Source organism: Myodes glareolus, chromosome 4 (assembly GCF_982192425.1).
Source record: "Myodes glareolus chromosome 4, mMyoGla1.1, whole genome shotgun sequence".
Classification (NCBI taxonomy): domain Eukaryota; kingdom Metazoa; phylum Chordata; class Mammalia; order Rodentia; family Cricetidae; genus Myodes; species Myodes glareolus.
In genome coordinates this window covers 82,005,532-82,020,503 of record NC_142029.1, presented here as the reverse complement: position 1 = coordinate 82,020,503, position 14,972 = coordinate 82,005,532, and the positions used below count along the sequence as shown (strand labels likewise).

Genomic DNA, 14,972 nt, shown 5'->3' with positions numbered 1-14,972 from the left:
TCTTTCCTTTATGCCTAAAAGCCACTTATGAGTGAATAAATATGATATTTGTCTTTCTGAGTCTGGATTACCTCACTCAATATGATGTTTTCTAGATCCATCCATTTGCCTGCAAATCTCAAAATGCCATTATTTTTTCGGTTGTGTAGTACTCCATTGTATAAATGTGCCACATTTTCCTTATCCATTCTTCAGTAGAGGGACATTTAGGTGTTTCCAGATTCTGGCTATGATAAACAATTCTGCTATGAACATAGTTGACCACATGTCATTGTGGTACAATTGAGTATCCTTTGGGTATATACCCAAGAGTGGTATTGCTGGGTCTTGAGGAAGGTTGTTTCCTAATTTTCTGAGAAATCACCACACTGATATCCAAAGGAGCTGGACCAGTTTTCACTCCCACCAGCAATGCAAGAGTGCTCCCTTTACCCCACATCCTCTCCAGCATAAGTTGTCATCAGTGTTTTTGATCTTGGCCATTCTTACAGGTGTAAGATGGAATCTCAGAGTTGTTTTGATCTGCATTTCTCTGATGGCTAAAGTTGTTGAATATTTCCTTAAGTGTCTTTCAGCCATTTTAGATTCCTCTGTTGAGAGTTCTCTGTTTCGGACTATACCCCATTTTTTCTTTCTTTTGTTGTTGTTTGTTTGTTTGTTTGTTTTTTAAGACAGGGTTTGTCTGTAGCTTTGGTGCCTGTTCTGGAACTAGCTCTTGTAGACCAGGCTGACCTCGAACTCAGAGATCTGCCTGCCTCTGCCTCCTGAGTGCTGGGGTCAAAAGCGTGTGTTACCACCGTCTGGCTCTGTACCCCATTTTTCATTGGATTATTTGTTCTTTTGATGAGCTTCTTGAGTTCTTTTTTTTTTTTATGTATACAATATTCTGTCTGTGTTTATGCCTGAAGGCCAGAAGAGGGCACCAGACCTCATTACAGATGGTCGTGAGCCACCATGTGGTTGCTGGAAATGTTCTTAACCGCCGAGCCATCTCTGTAGCCCTTCTTGAGTTCTTTGTATATTTTGGAGATCAGCCCTCTGTCTGATGTGGGGTTAGTAAAGATCTTTTCCCATTCTGTAGGCTGTCGTTTTGTCTTATTGACCATGTCCTTTGCTTTGCAGAAGCATTTTAGTTACAGGAGATCCCATTCATAATTGTTTCTCTCAGTGTCTGTGCTACTGGGGTTATATTTAGGAAGTGGTCTCCTGTGACAATACATTCAAGTATGCTTCCTACTTTCTCTTCTGTGAGGTTCAGTGTGGTTGATTTTATGTTGAGGTTTTTGATCCATTTGGACTTGAGTTTTGTGCATGGTGATAGGTATGGATCTATTTTCATTCTTCTACATGTTGATATCCAGTTGTGCAAGCACCATTTCTTGAATATGCTTTTTTTTTCTATTTATATTTTTAGCTTCTTTGTCAAAAATTGGGTGTTCAAAAGTGTGTGGATTAATATCTGGGTCTTCGATTTGGTTCCATTGGACCTCCTGTCTGTTTTTTTGCTAATACAAGGCTGTTTTCAATACTGTAGCTCTATAGTAGAGTTTAAAGTCGGGGATTGTGATGCTCCAGAAGTTCCCTTATTGTACAGGATTGTTTGGGGTATCCTGTTTTATTGCTTTTCCATATGAAGTTGCGTATTGTTCTTTTGAGGTCTATGAAGAATTTTGCTGCAAGTTTGATGGGCATTGCATTGAATCTGTAGATTGCTTTTGGTAATATAACCACTATACTTTGGTGTAGACTTGAGTTGTCTCTCTTCTGAAGTCATTTGAAGACTAATGAAGAGTAATACTAATGAAGAGTAAAACTTGAAGACTTAATCTTGTCAAATAGCTGGAACATTGGGATATGTATGGATGCATGATAATCTTTGATATTGAGAAAACTAATCAGTTAAAATAGTTTGAGATGGAAGCTGATATATTTCTGGGAGTACAAAATATTCTACATGTAGACTAGTAGCAAAATTTTCTGGCTTAAACTTAGGTGATATTTAAATTCAGTATGGGAGGAGAAATAATTATGTGTTTAAAGTTTCTGCAGAGCAGAAGTTTTTAAACCATGACTGCAGATAAGTGTTAGAGCAATCTCAAAAATCTAGAAAAAGCAGTTAAGTTGCATAGTGTAAGTACTTGCGTCTCTGTGTCTGTCTGAAGGGAACTCCTAGCTCTTCACCAAATCCCCAGATTATTTATGAGCAACAACAACAAAAAGATTTTAACAGTTTCAAATAATGTGTGGATGTTTAATGAAAGGAAATGTGTTCAAGGTTTGGTGGTGAGAGTTGTGGGTTTTATACCCTTTTTTCATTTTCACCAACCTAGATCTTTTCTGATTATTAGTCTTCTGATCTAAGATTACTTTTTTTAACACGTTTTCAGTTATGTTTATAATAAATTCTAGACATCTTCCTGTGCTACATCCCCCCCCGCCACCATAATTCTTCCTAATTCCAGTAGAAATTTGAGAATTGAGATTTTGAGAATGTCACACATTCTTAGTGCTGATTCCATAAGTAGTAGTAGTCTTTAAGAAAACAGCAGATTTTCTGGAGTTCACCGCAATGATTAATCCCCATTAGGCCTATTGCCATGATCTTATAAACTGAAATTTATAAGGATGTTGCTGGATCCTAACATGGCAGACAGTGCAAAAGAAAGGGTGGGGGTCTAATGCTTACCTGTCAAAGGGACCGAGAACACACAGCATTGAGGGGCCTTTTCACTGAAATACACTGTGTTGTGGGCACTGTCCAATGCCACGAGAGAGGAGAGACAACTAGAACCTGTTCCGAGCAAACCCAAAAATCACAGCCGCAATGAAAAAGGGTTCTGACTGAGCTCCAAACCTATGCTAGAAGTCCCTGTTCAGGTGTCAGATGTTGCTGGGTCCTAATGCCTTCCTCAGGAGAGGGGGTGGAAAGGCACAATGTCACTGACACAAAGGACACTGCAAGTCCAGTGAAAGGGATTTATCAGACTCATTTACATAGCAACAGGGAGCACCTTTTATACCCTCCCATCACCCAGGTGTTCTTGACATGGCATGGTCACCCCCATTGGCTAGTTACCATCAGGATTCTGACAGTGTCAGACAGACTCCAGGTGTTGTCTCATCTTGCAGCCTGGGAGGCCTTATCTTCCTACATAAGGGGAAACATCTCTGACACAACTTATTTGAATTTTAGAGTGTCAATACTAGAGGATAGGTACAAAACTTTTGGAGAATATTTTTAAATGAATTAGTACATACTTATGTATTTACTAGCTTTAAATTATGTAGAGAAAAAATATCTAAGCTGCATTTATTGACTGAGGAAAGTTTTGTACAAACAGATACCCAGACTGGGCACCGGGATGCTGAACTTGGTCTATACTGACTTTCCACCAACAATTGAAGCTGCAGGGATTTTGTATAAAGGAGTATTTATTTCTATAACTCTAAATACCTACCTCATCTTCTTGGCCACTAGACCAGTCTGCAGATTTGCTCCACTCTTTTCTGTGCATTCTTGAAGAGACAGAGAGGAGGAAAACGGAGAAGTTAAAGATCTGTACTGATGCTGCAATAAAAATGTGTTCTTTCCGCAGCCCTAGTGCTGCCTTTTGTTAGATTTCTAAGGTGTGCAGTGATGTTATCTTCTGTTTTATCATGGAACCCCTGTCTATACACACAGCCTTCTTTAGGTCAGGAGCTCTAATACGATACATCCTCCTTTTCAAAGTCAAGCTTATGTGAACTACTTGCCCGGATATCCTTGGCAGTTCAATCTGCTATACTGGATTCCAATAAAGTATTGCACACAGAAGAGATTGACAAGTTTTCTTAGCGGATCTTTGTCTTCCAGCCTAGATCATAGCCATGTCTTGTAGCACTTGAAACATTCTTAAGGCTTGGTATAACAGTTCTAATTGCAACAACCTTGCACTCCAGGCAGTGGAGTTTTCCAGTTAAAGGACATTCTGATCTGAGTTTTTGTTGTTGTTTTGTTTTGTTTTCCCAATCACCTATAATATTTTAAAATATGCTGTTTAATGTGAGCAGTTAACTATATTTATAGCATGTACCAGTTTTTCTTTTGTTCTTGCTATTATACTGTATAATTCCCCCACACCCTTTCTGACTTCTGTAAGTACTGACTAGAGCTTCCTAAGAGCTCCAGCACAATCAAACTTGTTTCTAATTGGTGGGAAAGTATACCATGGAGTTTGTTTCCTTCTCTTTGCCTTTCCCTATCAGTACACTGGTTCTGCAGAAGGATCTCAGAAGCTGATAGTACAAACTTAGTTGCTCTAGCAAGGGGTGATGTATGAGCTACATGAGATGCTGTGAACCGAGAGACTGCAGAATGCTTGCTCACATGCGTTGCTCCATGGAGTTTTGGATATTGACATAAACTTTGCAGCATGAGAAGCACGGGTTTGGGGAAATTAAGTCTGTGTTAAAACAGAACAACAACAACGAAAACTTGGCTTTCCTGCAGTCAACACTTTGAATTTTAATTTCTTTAACAAGTTCTGGAGCTTAGACATATACTTAAGCTCTATTTGGTTTTCACAGTCAACCAAATATTGCTTAGCTTGCAAGATTATTGTTAAGGACCTAATCAGAGTTAAAAGAAAGCCAGATATGAAATGCGGTGGGGTCAGTGATGTGTAATAATCTATGTAATTAGTAAAGGTGAAGTTGGTGGGAGATTCTAAATCAGCGTGCAATTGATAGACTACATTTTCTGGAATGTCTCCTTTTATTATTTTCACCTCAGAATTGTTCATTAAGCCCTTGATATTGAAAAGTCAGCTCCCTGCATTTAAAAGAATCTGCAAAAATATTCTATTGCCTTGGTTGACATGAATGAGGTAGTGAGATTAATGACATGTGATGTATTTGATATACAGAGAGAGTATTCTCCATATTACAGAATCAGAGTCAGGGTAACAACCTGTTCTGGTTCTTCAGCATTACTCTATGTATGTAGACAGTTAAAAAACTGAAAGTTGACTCTGGAGTAGGCAGAGGATGAAGAAGAATGGACCCTAGCTCTCATAGATCTTATACTGTTGGAAGACAGACGGACAGATCATAAAGGAATAAGCAGAAAGTAGGACACAGCTGGTCATGAGTGCCTTGAAAGGAATAACTGGTGAAGGCAGAATTGGGAGTTCATTTTATATGAAGTAATTAGGTAAGGCCTCTCTGAATAAAGGTCAGAAGAACTGTTGAAAGCCCTCTTTAAGAAAAGAATGAATAACTTATTCTAGTATTTGAATCATGAATACTTTGAATAATTATTGCAATTAAATATGTAGCCTAATTGTATAATAATGATCCTGTAGTTACCTGTATTCCTGCCAGAGGAGATTTGCAGCTACTTTTCATCCCAACACTCTTCTACCCATTTATGTATCCTGATGATGCTAACTTCATGGTAGAGGATGCTTATAAGAATCTACAACCATTCTAGTTTAGGGTCCTGTTAGAAAGAAGTAGGCTAAACATGATGCATGACTAGAGGAAGAAGATGAGATGTCCTGGGGACCTGAACAAAGGCTGGAAGGTAATTTACCTTTTATTTTTGCTTTCTCCTGTTGTTTGTGAGACAGAATCTCACTGTGTAGCTTAGACTGGCCTCCACCTGCAATGCAGCTTCCCTAGCCTCCCAGGTACTGTGATCTCAGCGGAGCACCACTGCTCCTAGCTTTTTAAAGACTACCGAAAATAACCCATCGCCAGTGTACCCTCAACTACTGAGTCTTACAGTTCCCTGTTTCTGTGCTAAGTTATTAGGTTATCAATGGGAACTTCTTTTTTTTTTTTTTTTTTGCACACTGTCTGCTTTTAAGCTTTATGGAATTATAAAGATTAATTAGCATTACCTAACAACTTAGAACTTTGAATTTAATTCTTATTTCAAAGACTAATATAGGATGGTTGCAGAAAAACAGAAGCTACATGCATTAGCAAAAAGAACGTTTAAAAATAAATATCCAAATGATCTTTCACACATACATATTTTTAAATTTAACTGGACCTTCATTCTGTGCTGGTTTCCTAATTTTTTTTTCAGTTTTCATAAAATTTTGCAGTAGCTAATTAATATCTCATTTAATTTTATAATGTATTTAATGAATTAATCTATTAGTGTTGGATTTGGGGGTTTTTAACTTTTCAAAATTAAAAATAGCTCTATTTTAAGTATCTTTCTTTAAAAAAAATCTTTGAGTATATTCTTAATTATTTCTCTGGGCAAGATTCCCAGAAGGAAAAAAAAAACAACTGGGCATACTTACTTTAAAACTTTGGAAAGGTGCTACCAAATGGCATACAGGTGAGAAAAACCACAATCGTATCAGTAAGTAGCAATACTAGATGACGAATGACGGATAAACAGTTTGAGCTATATTGAGTTCAAGGGAAAAGATCCGTATCAGTGGATAGTTGTGTAGCTGTATGCTCTCAAGGGACGATGGTGAAGTGGAGCCGAGACAGCAGCTGGAAAGAGATGCCTTCCTCCCAATAGAGAGCATTGGTGGAAATGCTGATCCAGTGTGCAGACTGGGGTGTTATGTGCTCACCCCAACTTTTGTTGTTCTTGAATTTAACACAAATGCTGTTGGAGGAGATGCAATTTAAATTGTCTGAAAATAATTTAAATGTTGAAACCAGGAAAATCAAAACTACAGAAAAGTAAGCTCAGCTTCTAGGAGATTTTTGAGTTTGGGCTTCAGAGATTTTAGGAAATAAAGTTATATCTCATTTAAAATCAGTTTTTAATACGTCAAAGTTTCAAACTTCATGTTCCACTTTTCTCTTTCTTCTTCCATTATTGCCAGTAAATAATTGGATCAGGTGTTTGGTTTGGGTGCTATGACATGCTTTTGTATTAATGTTTTTAGTAAAATCTGAGGCACTGAATTGCCCTCTTGTTGTGTATTCATATTACATTCTCAAATGATGATGTTTTACTCTGTACTTAGTTGTATGATCTGTTCTAAGTATACATTACTAATGAAGTCTCTGTGGTTTAGATTATTAAAAGATTAGTATCTCTGAATTTTTTTATTTCGATAGTAGGGGGTTTTTGGTGCTCCGAGCTAAGCCTTGCCTTTACGTTTTATGATGTACTTTATCAAGTGGTGTATTATTAATATTGACTTATTGTAACATGACCCTCTCTCACACTTGGCTCAAACATTTCAAGACTGGGGAAAGAAGTCAGCACTTTCTGTCCTTTATGGGTGCTGATAGGAGGATAAAATGTGGAACTCAAGCCCAGATATTCTGCCCCACCCTGAAGGCCAATACCTACCTGTCAGCTTTATCCCCCTCAGCTTATTGGGGTTCACTTGCTTTATGGAGTTCATATTTTGAATTTCTGTTTTGGAGTGAATTCCATTTTTATTTTTCAGCCTTGGTATCTTCAGGATGTTTTGCCATCTACTTGCTAAATGACACTGGTGTTGTGTTGGGCTGTGGTGTTGTGTGAGGGTTTGTTTAATTTTGTTTTCCCATTGTTACTGTGACCAAATACCCGACAAGAAGCAACTTAATGGGAAGAATGGTTTGCTTTAGCTTAGAGTTCTCAGGGCACAGTTATGGCTGGGAAGAAGTGGCAGCAGGACCATTGGAAGCTGGTCATACTCTCTGCGGCAGGAAGCAGGAGGGTGAACACTGGTGCCCTCATGGTTTCCGGTGTCTTCAGTTCATGACCCCAGCCTGTGGAATGTATAATTGGTATTTAGGGTGGATCCTCCCATCTCATTTAATCCAGTCAAGACACTCCCTCGCAAGTATGCCCAGGTGTCTGTCTTGTGGGTGATCCTAGATCTGTCAACTTGACAGTAAGTATTAACTATTACAACTGCTACACGCTGCCTGATAGAACTCTGGGCCACAAGCTGTCCAGGGTTTGTCAAGAATAATTTAAGAACCAAGAAATAACTTGAATATAGCCTGTATTCATCTGCTACCTGATGAGGAAGTCCCAGTTCCTCCTTAGATCCAATGAGCTTCCACCAAGTACCAAATGCTCAGAGGACAGAGGTCCTCTTCCTAATGCAGCAGGGTGTGAAATAACTGAGGGCTTCTCGCACACCATGGCTTTGGAAAGAGACCTTTTCTGCTGAGACCAGATCATTGCTTTTCTCATTACTATTTCTTAGGGCTTAAATTGTAGCAGATTATCCATAGAATTCCCACCCTATTAACAGATGATTTGTTATTCACATCACTACTTATTTGCTATAGAAAGTAATCATAAAATGCCTTCCAAAAATTGCAGTTGCTAATTGAACATAGGCAACATTCACATCTGATTTTCCTATGGGAAAAAACTGAAACAGCCATTTCCTGCAGCACTATGATGTGCAAGAGCACAGTAGACAAGGGAGATGCAATAGTGCGCCTACTAATTACACTTTCTATGAACCTCTCTGAGGTGCACTCGACACACAAGCTGGACAAAACCAGCATTGTCTTCACCATGCTGAAGTGCTTATTCATGGCACTGTAACGTCTTCGGATTGGCACAGGATTGGCCACACTCCTGAACACATTAGGACTAAATATCTTTTTTAAAAGCCTTTTTTAACAAAAAAGAAAAAAAGAAAGATTTATCGTAATTCTTTGCTGGCTAAGTTCTTTTTGAAAAGTCTTTCATGTTCATTGCTCTGGGCATCCTTTCAAAGTTCAGCAGTTTGTGGCTTTGAATAGCCATGTCGTATCATCTAGCTTGCCTTTCCTCTATTGGTGAAGAAAATGGCTGAGTCAGAGCTTTTGGGCTTCTGGGAGGTAAATGGGGGAATTATCTATAGTTTTGCTTCCAGCTGGTTATAAATGGATATGCTGATTAGGCATTTTCACTTTTATATCAGGCTGCCTTCTAAACAGTAATGGAATCCATTCAAACTTGAACAATTCGTCTTTTTGAATACATCACATGGTTGGAATAGAATATAATATTTATGTAGCAGTTTTTGCTGGTTATTATATACAGCTACTGTGAGAATTTTTTGAATGGGTGTAATTTTTAGGCAGAAAGTTAATGTGTTAAGAACCACTGTATGTTTTTTATCTGCTTTCATTTAATTCTTAGAATAATTCTAAGTAAATAATAAAACCTCAGAGTTTATTTGATTGACGACTGTTTCTCCCCCCACTTCTGCTCTCCCTCTCTCCCTCCCTATTCTTCTTGCTTTTGCCTCCCCTTCTCCCGCTTCATTGTGGGTTCATGTAAATTTTAGGATTTTTTTTTTCCTAGGTCCATGTAAATTTTAGAATTGTTTTCCCCTCTTCTATACAGTATGACATTGGCACTTTGCTGGAGATTATGTTGATTCTGGGAGTCATTCTATACATTTTTAACAATATTGATTTCTTCTGTCTATAAATGTAGAATGTATTTTTACTTTTTTGTTTCTTCTTTTAAAGTGTTTCATTAGCATCTCATTGTTGAGCTCCTTCACCTTAGATTTTATTCTTAGATGTTTTATGTTTTATAACTACTATAAATAGGATAGGCTTCTTGATTTATATTTCAGATAACTCACTGTTAGATATAGTAATGCTATTGTCATGTTGATTTTACATGTTTTTATCTTTGCTGAGTTTACTGATTAGTTCCAATATTGTTAGTATTTGGGGATTTTTCTGTATAAAATATCTAGTATTGTGGTTACTTTCTCTAACACAGTCTTTCTTGGTAGTTAAGGGAATTGTTCTGTTACTATGTTTTTGATTTCCTGTTATTTGGCATTTTTCAGTTACAGACGTCTGCTTTGTGGTTACCATGAGGTTTTTTAAATTGTCTTTTTACTATATTGAGCTGTTTTGAAGTGATTACTGACTTCCTTAGCTCTGTGCTGACCAGTTAGTATGTAAATAGTTGCTCAACTTGGAGAGTGTGTGGCAGGGAAGAGCGCCAGCCATTCTTACACAGCTGCCATCTTGTTTCATGCCCTCCAGTTGAGTCATCTTGAATATGATATCTCAAAGTGTTTTGATAATTTTTTTAAAAAATACATTTTTTTGATTTATGAGTGTGCAGTGGACACTTGTGGAAATCAGAAAACAATTTTCTTCTACTTGTGAGTTCCCAGGATTGAACTCAGGTAGCTATTTCATCTGCCCTGTCTTTTGTCCTTATTTAATTCACTTAGTGACTTTTCCCTTCTCAGAAGTTAGTTCTACTTTGATGGTTGGTGTGCAGGATGTGTGCAGAATTATCTAGTAGTACTTAGTTTCTTACGACTGTGTGCATTTTTAAAGAAAGGAAATTGATTTGCTGTTTTTTGACATTTTAACCTCTTTATTATAACATAACTTGCTAATATTAGATGTTAATGTTATAATTTGATATTTATTATTTATTATACTGTTATGATTAATTAATAATTAATATAAGGTACCTGATACCCTTATCTGTATCTATAGCTTATCTGTATCTATATGTATCTTCTCTATATCTATAGCCTGCTACCTCACGATTAACTTTAAACAGAGTTAATTTGATATGTTAAGACAAGGATGGACTATAGTCTGCCATACCTAAGGGGCTTCTCTGTATCTTCAAATTTTGGATAATGCATCCAGAGCTCCCTGTTATTATTGTATTGAATGTCATATAGTTTATGCAGTACCCTGCATTTGTCTGTTTTATGATAGGCCCTATAACTATGCACTAATGGAAAGGTGTATATATGTGACATAGGGGTCCTGGCCTTGTGGTTTCTTTTTGTCTCGTGTAATATTATTTCACCATCTATCTGCTCTACATTTGGGTTATTCTGTCCTATTTTAAGTGTTTGGCTTCATACTGAGTTAATTATTTATAAAATAAATCATTGGATTTGTTCCCACCAGTGACACCAAGAAGAAACAAGGAATGAGGAAAAGGAATAACACTGAAGTAGACGATGTACAACCAAGAAGCCGTCATGGAAAGAAGGCCAAGTGGGAAACGTTAGAGCCTTTGGATACAGGCCTGTCCTTAGCAGAGGATGAAGAGCTGGTGTTACACCTGCTCAGAAGTCAAAACTAAATATTCTCCGTGTCTTTGTGAACTTTGGACATTGTTATGTGGGCAAGAAGTTGAAAAGAGCTTTGGGGCATTCAGGTACCATGTGTCCCATTTTCAGAGGATACATTCTCTAGCAGAAATGATCACATCTCTGGGTTTCTTTCACAAACTGAGTTTTGAAACATCAAGGAACATACTCAAAATAAGGATGTATTGTACAATTTACCCTTGTGCAATGTGTAGTCTGCTCTGTTAGATTTTGTCAGTATATTACCCACTAGTGGAAATGCTTATTTTGTTTTCACAGTGTGGAGCGTTAAACCAAGGCCTTCATGTGGTAGACAAGTGCTCTACTACTGAGCTTGTACCTGGTCCCTGTTTGTTTTACAGGTAGGTTCTGAATCCCTTGTTCATACCCATCTTTCATACAGTACAGAAATTTTAATATTATTGTTAAATAGCTAATAATTTTATGTATATTTCATTATTTCCAAAGAAATGGTATAATGGACCAGCCCTGACAAAGAATGAGTATTTTTTAAGTTCATAAAAAATAAATATGTTTTCCTATATTGTAAAGTACTCTTGTTTTCATTGTGTCCAGTAATATGAAAGATATTCATAAAATTAAAACATGTGACAAACTCCTGAAGCAGACTTTGTATCGTTAACTTTGCCTGCTCAAATGTAACACATAGCACTTGTACTTGTAGGTTGCTGGCAATTACTTATAAATTCTCTAGACCGCTGAAGACATTCTTCACGTGCTCTGTTCAGAAGGCATCATGAGTCTTCACCTGGCTCCTGCTAGTGAGAAAATGAGACAGAGTCCCTGTTTTGTTACAAATACTGCCAGTCAAAAAAAAAAAAAAGAAAGAAAGAAAACCTGGAAAAATCTGGGCATGAGCATGAAATGGTTGATTTTAATGTAGATTGTCATACTCAGGATTTTTTTTTGTAACCCCATCTTTCTATCGTATCGTAATTTTCAGTAATAGCTGCAAATTCAGTCCTGGCTCTTAAGGAAGATTGATTGCAGCACACCTTGCTTGTCTGTTCATCCTCATCCTCATGGGCGACCATCTTCTCACAATCAAAATGACTGCCAGCCCCCCGCACTCTGCACTGTCTACTCCTGTTGACTTCTCTCTTTAATGACTGGTCCATTGTGTGTCCTCAGAGTCGGCCTTTCCCAGACCCCTGAGGTTCTTCCCTGGTCTCTCTGCTTCAACCATCACATTCTTCAGCGTACCTTCCCTGGGAGTTACCTCTGTAGCCTACAGGTCTGAGCATGTTTTCCTGCTGTTAGTGGTGTCTGTCATGTGATACAATCATCCTTTATCTATAAACCTGTTGCCCTGTTATCTGACAGTTTCCTTGAGAACAGGATTGTATTTTATCTATCTTTTATACCTTTAAGGCCAAATATAGCACCTTTCCTATAATTCATAATTAGGGCTTTGATTTAATGACTACTCATAGTAAACCAAGAGTAATTTATTTACCCTTTAATATAATACTTTTTTAATTTTGAGAATTGTATGCACACATATATTTTAATCGTATTTACCCAGTATTCCTCCCTTCAGCTCCTCCCAGGCACCACTCCTGTTCATATCCCTCTCCCAACTTTATGTCCTCCTGTAAACCCTTGGGTGTGGGGCCATCCATGGGTTACGGTCAGCCTACAAGGAAACACATCTGTGAAGAAAACGGGCTCTCCCTCGCTTAGCATCTGTGAGCTATAAGTGACTCTTAAGCTCGGATTGGGGGCTTGTGAACCCCTTCCTCACTGTCTTAGCCACATGTTGGAATGACATCTGCCAGAGTCCAGTCTCAATGAGGTTTACACATTCCAGGGTAGGGGCATGTGGATTAGAAAAATTAGGTAGGAACAAAGATATGAAAGAAATACAGAGACATAGGCTAGAACCGGGAAGGCTACCCAGTGAATATTGAATATGCCCGTGTTTATTTTCCTTCCATATGTCTATATACCCCAATCCAAAAGGGGAGGAAGAAGGCAAAAAAAAAAAAACCCAAAAACCTGCTTTATTATGACATAAAGAACAAACAGAGCAGTTATTTGCTTCAATACCTGAGATATCAAGCCATTATTTCCTGAGTTAAACATTTTGATGTTTTAGGCAGGATATACAGCAACCATACCTTAGACTAAGTATCCTGTAGGTAGCCACTCCCTGGGTCAAACCTGTTTTATCCTTGAAGGAGCAGAAATAGGCTTGAATTCTCTGATCTTTGATCAAAGCGGAGCAGCTCCACCTCTGGGCCATTTTAATGTCCAAAACAACAAGTAACCACATCCTAGGTCAGAATATCTTGTTTGTAGCCGCTCCTTAAGTCAGACTTCTTGTTAATAACTTTGAAAGAGCGAGAGGAGATTTGAGGTCTCTGACCTTCAGTCAAGTCAAGGTGGAGCGAACCCATTTCTGTGGTCCCCCCACTCCTCACCATGATAGAATGTGGAGTGGGTCGATCATGTGCCAGTAGTCACAGCTGCTATGAATTTAAGAGTGAACCAGCCTTACCCTGTACAGAAGACATTGTTTTGGCCTGCTTCTCCCCAACCTCTTGCTTTTAAAAAACTGTTCACCCTAAACCAAGAGAACTGTTGAAGACATGATGTAATACAATGTTCTGTCACCTCTGTAGGAAAGAGATAGAGTTTATGTACATAAAAACTAGTTGTAATTACTTTAACAGAGAAGAAAAGGCAAATAGGAAAGGAGATCGAGGTTTAAGAACTCAAGAAGATTTTGAGATTAGAGTTTCTGACAGAGTCTCTTGTCCTTGAAGACTTTCAAAGGTCACCGAATACAGAAGTGCAGAAACTGAAGGCTTACCATTGATTTTATGCTGTGCCATTTTAGTTGGTTTTTTTTTTGAAGAGGAATTAAGCCTATTGGCTGCTTCTATGCAATCACTGAATAAATATATTGCAAAGTATTTGGTCCGTAAACTACTTTGGATTGTGTTTGTCTGAAGAATTGAGTGGATCCTTACTAAGCAGTTCAGTGTGTTCTTTGCTAACTTTGAAAACTGTCTAAAAGTCAGGTAATAGTGCATGGTGTGCGTGGTAGGTGTTGAGTCTGTTGGCTCCTGTCAGACCTCCACCCCCTGGATGGCATTGACCAGAGACAAAGGTATTCCTTCCGTCTGGGTCCAAGGCACAAGAGATTCGGCACCTCTAGGCTTGCAGAATGAGAAACATGCTGAGTCCTGGTTTGGCACACAACCTGAGAAAAACATGTACCAAATGAGAATAGCTATTGCTTCAGTGTACTAATGAGTCCCACACTGCTACGCTGTCTGTAGCCATCCTGTGAGAGACAGTTTCCCTCTGCTGCCTCCATTTATTTAGTTGGGAGGAGGGACCAATTTTAATGCATAATTTTAATGTCTCATAGAAAGAGAAGATGGAAAAGGGATGGTGCACATTTGAGGGAGGACGCTATTGCAGGGTTTTAGGAGAGAAAGAGGACACAGTGTGTATTTTCTAGGACCCAGAAACTAATTCTTGCTGCTAAACCAAGGCTGAAAGGCCATTCATCAGACTCGCTAGTGTAAAATAATCCCTAAAATTACATAAGTCCCTGGAAGCAAAAACTGTTGGAGAGCTGCCATCTCGTAAGCTTACATGGCATTCCGGATTTGTTTGGGGCCATAAAAAATGGATAAGTTTAATTAAACGTAATTAATTTTGTTATACAACACTTGAACTACCCTGAACATGAAGTAGTCTCTGAGCCTTGATATCAGAGGCTGCCGTAGGATGCAGATGTGCCTGTGAGGTGGCGCTGTAAGGAAAGGAGTCTGCAACCAAGATTGGAAACCCTGCTTTGCATCACGTAAGGCTAGACATAATCATGGCCGGCGAGGTCTTCCACTGCCCCTGCTGATCACATTACCTAGTGCCTGCTGACTCAGC

The 14,972-nt window shown here is 38.4% G+C and overlaps 1 protein-coding gene across 2 annotated transcripts in view; it reads left to right on the top strand.

Moving 5' to 3' along the window:
• The window catches only part of Ddx10 (DEAD-box helicase 10), a 164,673-nt gene extending 153,071 nt beyond the window's left edge, over positions 1-11,602 (top strand). For both annotated transcript variants that reach the window (XM_048417170.3, XM_085688759.2), the window contains exon 18: positions 10,867-11,602. In XM_048417170.3, coding sequence (XP_048273127.2) covers positions 10,867-11,044 — 178 coding nt within the window. In that variant the 3' untranslated portion in view covers positions 11,045-11,602. The remainder of the gene's footprint in view (positions 1-10,866) is intronic.
• The last annotated feature ends 3,370 nt before the right edge of the window (positions 11,603-14,972 follow it).